Source organism: Athalia rosae, chromosome 7, assembly GCF_917208135.1.
Source record: "Athalia rosae chromosome 7, iyAthRosa1.1, whole genome shotgun sequence".
Lineage (NCBI taxonomy): Eukaryota > Metazoa > Arthropoda > Insecta > Hymenoptera > Athaliidae > Athalia > Athalia rosae.
The window spans coordinates 8,283,075-8,291,966 of NC_064032.1; the positions used below are offsets into that span (position 1 = coordinate 8,283,075).

The following is an 8,892-nucleotide window of genomic DNA, read 5'->3' on the forward strand; positions in this document are numbered from 1 at the left end:
TTGTACGCGTTGATCTATGCTAAGTTAATTTCATGTGACAAACCGGTATTGTGTACACTGTGAAATTGTGAAAAAAAAAGTAAAAAAAAAAAGTTATTCATTTCCAAACATTCAAATTGGAAACCATCAAATCAATCACGTGTATTGTGCAAAATTTCAATCAAATACAACAGCAGGCATTTGAGTTTCAGGTGGTAAGTTGAACTGTGTAAATTATGTGGATCGTGCATTTAAGGTTAAATTCACAACTCCGTCCATAGTCCAAAATGCCTAGAGTACGAGGTGCGAACATCGGCCGCCGCACAAGCATGCAAGCCAGCAACAAGTGTATTCACAGAACTTAAGCGAAGAAAGACAAAATATGATAAGAGAAAATGCCCGATTGAGACAACGCGTGAGCACACGAAGATCATTGGCATCATACAATCGCTTGGCATTCCAATATGATCCCACTGCGAACTACAGTGATGATGAAAATTTAGATATTGGACCAATGACGACTATATGCCGATATTGCAATGCGTTAAAGTTCAAAAGAGAAACGGCTGGATTGTGCTGCGCAAGTGGAAAAGTCAAACTGGATCCATCACTTACACCACCACAGCCACTGAAAGTGATCCCGATTACAGCCATTTTCTTCAACACATCCTTGAATACAATAACTGCTTTTGCATGACTTCGTTTGGAGCTAATATCATTCGAGAAGGCGGCTTCATGCCGACTTGCAAGGTAAAAGATACAACACACGTAACCAATCACTCACACCAACACAATGATTTGCAACACATAACAACTACATATACAACACACACTATACACCATCACACGATCAGAAGCTACACACACACCAAACACACGATACCGTATTCTTCAACAAATGATTGTTTGCAATTACAGATACAAGGACAAATATATCATTTGCATGGTTCAATGGTGCAAACACCAGATGAACCGCATCAATTTCTGCAAATATATTTCATTTCGTCGATGGTGGATCAGCTGAATGTGCGGTGCAATATACAGGGAACACAACAGTTAAAGAGACGAATTATTGAACAGTTGCAAGCATTTTTTCACGCTAATAATGCTGTTGTTAATATGTTCAAAACAGCATTCGAAAGAATGCCATCGGATACGCACAAATTTGTCATAAGAGCGGATTGTACCCCAACAGGTGAACATGCGCGAAGATTCAATGCACCCACCGTTAATGATGTTGCTGCAATTATTGTTGGCGATCAAACTAAATCGCGAGACATGGTCGTTCAGCAAAGAAGCAATATCGTGCATCGTGTAAACGAGACACATCGTTTGTACGATGCGTTACAATATCCAATCATTTATTGGCGAGGGCAAGACGGATACGACATCACGTTGAGGATGGTCGATTCAATTACAGGCACAATATTCACACACTAATTATTGCTATTATTGGTTACCATTAACGATTCATTTAATTCTGCATTTTCAGGCGTATCACCGAATGAAAATCTAAGCGCAATGAATTACTATGCGTATCGTATGATGATTCGTACACATGAGGAGAATGTCATTCTGAAGTGCCGTCGGCTATTCCAGCAATTAGCTGTCGACATGTATGTCAAAGTCGAGACCGAACGTTTAGCGTTCATCCGATCCAATCAGGCAAAGCTACGATCTGAGGACTATATACACTTGCGTGATGTAATTCATTCAGATGGTGATGTTCAGAATATTGGACGTCTGACGATTCTCCCATCATCTTATACTGGAAGCCCACGCCACATGCACGAATACGCTCAAGACGCTATAACGTACGTGCGAAATTATGGAACTCCGGATTTATTTATTACGTTCACATGCAATCCGAAGTGGACTGAAATTGAACGTGAGTTGGAACCAGGACAAAAACCGCAAGATCGCCATGACATAATCGCCAAAGTATTTCAGCAAAAACTCAAGGTTATGACGGATGTGCTTACTAAGTATCGAGTTTTTGGTGACACACGTTGTTATATGTACTCGGTGGAATGGCAGAAGCGTGGACTACCGCATTCTCATATCCTAATTTGGTTGCTAAACAAATTACATTCAAATGAAGTGGATGACATCATATCAGCTGAAATTCCTGATCCAGTCGCTGATCCCCATCTACACGACATTGTGACGAAACAAATGGTGCATGGACCGTGCGGTGCATTAAATCCATTATCGCCTTGCATGGCTGATGGAAAGTGCACAAAACGAAATCCGCGACCGTTAGTTGCTGAAACAGTCACAGGGAATGATGGATATCCAGTTTATCGTCGGCTTTCAAAAGAAGATAATGGCCGAACTATTAAAGTTAAAGTTCTAAATCAAGAGATTGAGATCGGAAATGAATTCATTGTACCATATTGCCCGCTGCTATCACGAATTTTTGAAACACATGCAAACGTTGAGAGTTGTCATTTGGACAAATCAATCAAATATTTGTGCAAGTACGTAACAAAAGGCAGCGACATGGCTGTGTTTGATATTGCGTCGGAAAATGCGAATGACGAAATCAGCAACTTCCAAATGGGCAGATACGCCAGTACTAATGAAGCACTGTGGCGATTATTGTCATTTGAAATTCATGAAAGATATATCACAGTAGTACATTGAGCAGTGCATTTGGAAAATGGCCAAAGAGTTTACTTCACTGAGGCTAATGCGGCACAACGAGCTGAGAGACCACCATCGACAACATTGACTAGCTTCTTTGCAATGTGTGAAGCAGATCCATTCGCAGCGACGCTGATGTACGTTGAAATGCCCAAGTATTACACTTGGAATCAATCAACAAAGAAATTCCAACGTCGCAAACAAGGAACCCCAGTTCCAGATTGGCCACAGGTGTTTTCCACTGATGCACTAGGTCGCATGTATACTGTTCATCCTAGAAATGATGAATGTTTCTATTTGCGACTACTGTTGGTAAATGTACGTGGACCAAAATCATTTGCGCATTTGAAAACTGTAAATGGCCACCAATGCCAAACGTATCGAGAAGCATGTCAACTTTTGGGTTTGCTGGAGAACGATTCTCATTGGGATTTCACACTTGCGGATTCAGTTGTTTCATCAAATGCGTACCAAATACGAACGCTGTTCGCAATTATCATCACCACATGTTTTCCTTCACAACCAATTCAGTTATGGAACAAATACACAGACGACATATGTGAAGATATCTTGCATCGCTTGCGCATTCAAACGAATAATCCTGACATTCAAATAACCGATGAAATCTACAATGAAGGATTGATTCTGATTGAGGATCAATGCTTGACTATCGCAAACAAGCTACTGATTGAAGTAGAAATGATTGCGCCAAATCGATCGATGCACGATGCATTCAACCAAGAATTAAATCGAGAGCTGCGATACAATGTTGATACATTGCAGGAATTCGTTCGAAATAATGTGCCGTTGCTGAATGAACAGCAAAAACAAGTATACGAAACATTAATGCAAGCGGTGGACAATAATACCGGTGGTCTATTCTTTCTGGACGCACCCGGAGGAACAGGAAAAACATTTGTCATTTCATTGATTTTGGCCACTATTCGATCAAGATGTGACATAGCTTTGGCGTTAGCATCATCTGGAATTGCGGCGACTCTTTTAGATGGCGGTCGTACTGCACAATCTGCGCTCATTTAAACACAATTGATACTCCAACATGCAATACTTTCCGATCCAGTGCAATGGAAAAATTGTTGATGCGATGCAAGCTCAATGTTTGGGATGAGTGCACAATGGCACATAAGAAATCACTTGAAGCACTTAACTTCACACTGAAGGATCTTCGGCGAAATAACAACATCTTTGGCGGCTTGATGATATTGTTGGCAGGCGATTTCAGGCAGACGTTGCCAGTAATTCCCCGTAGAACGCCCGCAGATGAATTGAATGCTTGCCTGAAGGCATCACCTGTATGGAATAACGTAGAAAAAAATCGCTAACCACTAATATGAGAGTTCAACTACAAAATGATCAAAGTGCTGCAGAATTTTCCGAACAATTGTTAGCTGTTGGAAATGGAAAAGTCCCAGTTGATGCGATATCTGGATTAATTACCCTTACCAACGACTTTTGCCAATTTGTAGACTCATAATTAGCTCTTATTGAAAATGTTTTCCCAAACATTGGTGAGAATTATCAAAATTATGCTTGGTTAAGTCAACGAGCAATTCTTGCCGCAAAAAATAATGATGTACATGCACTGAATTTCACCATTCAATCAAAAATTGCTGGCGATTTAGTGACATACAAATCCGTTGATTCCATAACAAATCCAGATGATGTAGTAAATTATCTAACGGAGTTTTTGAACTCTCTGGAGTTACCAGGATTTCCACCACATAACTTGCAACTCAAAGTTGGTACAGTTATTATGATATTGCGTAATTTGAATCCACCGCGACTTTGCAACGGTACTCGACTTTCGGTAAAAAGACTTATGCCGAATTTGATTGAGGCAACCATTATTAACGGAAAGTACACAGGTGAAAATCTTTGTATTCCTCGAATACCAATGATTCCGACTGATCTTCCGTTTGACTTCAAACGATTGCGATTTTTAGTTCGCCTTGCGTACGCAATGATGATTAACAAGTCGCAAGGCCAATCGCTTAGTGTTTGCGGGATAAATTTAGAAAATCATTGTTTTTCACATGGGCAGTTATACGTTGCGTGTTCCAGAGTTGGGAAACCATCCGCTTTGTTCGTATTAACGTCAGACCAAAAAACAAAAAATGTGGTTTACCAAAGAGCACTTCAATGAAACAGATAATTTTCGGACGCGTATAACGCTTCGATTTAGTATTTACTATGGATTCACCTTCATTTACTAAGAGAAGTTCAAATAAATAACACTTTTTATTTTTGTAATCGAAATGAATTTATTACTGTGGTGAAATGAAATCAAATTTTTCCATTTCAAATATAAAACAAAAAGTAATTTTTTATTCTTATTTGAATAAACAAACGAAATTTTGAAAAAAACGAAGCCATCTGGTGGCGAAACGGAGTTCGCCGGGTATACTAGTGACTTATAATTAAAGTAATCTTCTGTCGATTCCGGTGGTGCAAGAATTGGAATGTGCGTCCCATCCATAGCCCCAAAACAATCCGGAAACTGCCAGCTCAGAGAGGGGTCAACAATCGAGCTGATAACCTGCTCCAGAGTGAATAGTGCGTTTCTACCTGTGTAGCCAGGGACACATGATTCCCAAAATTTTTCGTGGTTGTCTAGATATAATTCACGCTCAATCCAACAAGATTTGAAGACTGCCCTAGAAATTTCTTCCGATGATTATCTCTGGACTTCACCCAGGTATTGTATGTATGGAGGACTGTGTAAACTATCCGGATAAACTGCAGTTCGTTATCCATTTTTGAGTCATTATTTTCCCTCCGCGTGGATCGCTATTGTTTACTTTCAAAAATAATATGTATGAACACGGGGCATTAGCATGTTTACCAGTCGGTGTACAGTCTGTGAACCTAGTGTGGCTCGTTTTATGTTGATGTTTTTATTTTGTTATTTTTATATCTAACAATGTCTGCCGTGTGGAAGTTTCATACAAAAAAAGAAAACAACCAACCTTCATGCAATTTGTGCAGTAAAACGTGTAAGACATGCGGCAATACTACTAATTTAGCTGCACACCTGAAAACAAAGTATTATAATGCTCATTTACAATTTCAAAAATGCAGAGATCAAAAATGAAGGAATCCGGTAACAGAACGATAGACAATTTATCAACGAACGACGATGATGATCTTAGTATTAAGGTATGTCTTATAGATTACATACTAAACTTGCAATAATTAAAATGACATTAAAGTTGGCAGTCATTTCACAATTTTTTAATTATATTTAACAAAAAAAATGTCCTCTAAAAACTCATTTTTGAAAAATAGCAGTTTTAATTTCTTACAATTTTTACATGTCAATTATTTTTAAATATTTTTTTGCACTAATTTATTTCTAAAAAAATTTGAAAATTATAAAATATCTGCTATTTTTATTTTCATATGATTGAACGGATGATTCAAAATGAGTACATTATAAATTTACTATTTATTTATCAATTTTTAAAACTATTTTTTTTATTTCTAGCCTACTTTGACAAATGACCAAAATTACCATCGATCGCAAAAAGTATCAGAGGATTCCACAGACCGTGCTCAGTCTTCCATTCAAGAATCAAAAAAGAAGAAACAATGTACGCTTTAAAGTTGTTTAGAAAGAGGTTCAAGCTTTGAAGGTAAGCTAGTTCTATCTAGCTTTTTAAATATGTAACTATTATGAATATTTATGTTGTTATAAATTTAGAAGTGATTCATAACATATAGTAGTATTTCCCAATCAATTTGCGAAAATATCGATATTTCATATTATTACACATGATTAAATTAATATTATTGTTTTTTTTTTCTCTTTTTTGAATAAGTAAATCTTAATTGTATTATTTACAACTCCTATATTCCAAAAGGTGGACAACGACACATCGGTATTACTCAAGCTCTAATTTACATGATATGTAAAGACAATTTGCCACTATCATGTGTCGAAAAAAGTGGTCTAAAAAAGTTTGTTCGCACATTTAGTCCTCTTTATAAACTGCCATGCAGAAAAACGGTATTCCAGACCATTTTATCATACATTTTAATTAAAATTATAGTTCGATAACCATGTTCTTAATTTCAGATGACTAGCTTAATAGAGAACCGATATAATACAACGAAATCGATTCTCATTAAAAGAATAGCTTCTTAGTGTTGACGGTTCCGCGTTCTATTATTCTCTAGGGATAACGCATGCATCGAAATGTTTCCTGGATAAGACATCCCTATAGATATTGGTACATCTTATGAAATGATCTACAGAAGGCCAAGTAAACTCGTCAAGCGATATTCGTTGGGCCAAACACAAATAAACACTGTTACCGCTTAATCTACCGCATCGATTACAATGGTGCCCGAGAGGCACCGCTCGAGTTGTCGTAACGCATGCAGTGGTGCCTGAGAGGCACCGCTCAAGCGCAAAGGGTTGATTTCTCCTTTCAATTCTCTTGCTGCATCGCCACCTGGGCTCAAAAACTGTTAGTTAGTATCCGTATTTGCTTACTCGTTATGAGGGCTTCATTAAAGACTCCACCTGTTTCATTCTGTTCCTTTTTTAATATGTTTATTGTATTACACATTAACAAGGCGAGTACACGAAGAAATAGATTACTTTGTCTTCTTCAATTTCTTACATAGCCTCAGACACGCGTTTTATAAAACTGAGACTGGGCCGGCTTCGCTATGAACATCGAAACTCTCACCGCGCTATATTTGAATCAAGATTATCTCCCTTGATATTCAACAAAAACCTTATTGAAAGTATTTCTACTGATTTTATGTTGCTATTTTTCACGAAAAAGCCCGCCAAGTGTGGGGAGCTTTTTAGGAGGGTTGGGTTGCAAAAATGACAAAATGCTCATCTGGAGCTTATTAATAGTTTATTCTCAATCTCTCTCAACGTGGACTAGCCACCAGTTACACGCCTAGACCGTGAACTGCCGAACACCTGAAATCTTTCCGCGGGCAGGCGCTCATGTCAGTTCAGCACCTGGCGTTATCTTTTCAATAGTTCACCACGATTCGGCCTTCCTGATTATAATTCGACGTCCTCGTCGGTATTTCTATTTTTTCAAATTTAATGCTCCATTATACGTACATACATTAGTATCGGGTTCTTATTATCTACATTCAATTTCACACAACAAGACATTGTTCAACATTATTCACCAAATCAGCAACAATTCACTTATTAACAATCTTACAAAATAATCAGACAAGTAATTTCCTCTTAAATACTAGAAGTATGATCCTTGTCTACAATTGCGCTCCGGGAACGTGTAGCCGGTCGTTCTCGGTAATCCTTGGCCGCGGATACGTACTTAAGACGATCGGCTGCAAGTACACCGCTATATTTGCGTTGGGACTGGCTCTCCCCCTCAATGTCGGTTACGATATACCGATCGTTCCCTAATATTTTTGCTATTTCGTATGGACCACGATATTTAGGTGCTAACTTGCGGCTCTCCCCCGTGGCAGGCGCCTCCGACCGGACTAAAACTAAATCGCCTATCTGATAATCCCTGGGAGCTCTCCTATTTTTATCATACTGCCTTTTGAGCACCTCCTTATTTTTTTCGAGGAGAACGGCTACGTCTGTGCCCTCAACCTCGGACCCCAATTCTTCGTTCAGCTCTCGTACCTCTCGAGTAAGTGGACTTTCAGTCCATGCGTTTGTTTTGTAATTGAATATTATTTCAAACGGCGTACGTTTTGTTACTCTCTGCTGACTACTATTGATGGCCCATTGCACGCCGTATCCCAGTCCTCGCAATTTACGCCCTGAGTCAACGTTGCTAAACAACTTAAAATTACACTATTTATATGTTCGATTTGGCCGTTAGCACGCGGCGCGCCCGCCGCTACTTTAACGTGGGAAATCGTGTGTTCTTCACGGAATTGCTCAAATGCATGGGCTGTAAAAGCTGTCCCTCTATCTGTGATTATGCGGTCCGGCTTGCCATAATGCGCCATGAACTCTCTAACAAATTGTAACGTCGATTCTACACCCACATCTCTTACAGCTTTTAATACGACATATTTGCTGAAACCGTCAACTAACTCTACCACATATTTCTTTCCGACTGCAGTGGTAACCAAAGGCCCCAAATGATCGATATGCACACTTTGAAATGGCGTGCTGCCCTTGTCTAACGGGTGCAAGAAACCTGGCTTCTTCCCTGTTGGCACCTTATGATAAAGGCAATTAACGCATCTATTTATATATTGGGTGACAAACTCACACATATTTGGAAA

General features: G+C 38.9%; 1 protein-coding gene across 1 annotated transcript; it reads left to right on the forward strand.

The window, feature by feature from the left end:
- The first annotated feature begins 504 nt into the window (after positions 1 to 504).
- LOC125501873 lies at positions 505 to 6,247 on the forward strand. The gene is made up of 8 exons (XM_048658989.1): positions 505 to 729; positions 898 to 1,399; positions 1,472 to 2,554; positions 2,630 to 3,596; positions 3,707 to 3,938; positions 4,160 to 4,384; positions 5,725 to 5,802; positions 6,131 to 6,247. Exons 1-8 carry the CDS (start codon positions 505 to 507, stop codon positions 6,245 to 6,247), a joined length of 3,429 nt encoding a protein of 1,142 aa, XP_048514946.1.
- Positions 6,248 to 8,892: the final 2,645 nt, after the last annotated feature.

Excerpts from the sequence above, each read along its gene's own strand:
- LOC125501873 (XM_048658989.1), top strand. The coding sequence starts at position 505 with ATGCCGATATTGCAATGCGTTAAAGTTCAAAAGAGAAACGGCTGGATT. Across the intron at positions 3,597-3,706 it reads AGATGTGACATAGCTTTGGC|TGCAATGGAAAAATTGTTGA; the intron begins GTTAGCATCATC and ends TTTCCGATCCAG. Across the intron at positions 4,385-5,724 it reads CACATAACTTGCAACTCAAA|AGATCAAAAATGAAGGAATC; the intron begins GTTGGTACAGTT and ends TCAAAAATGCAG.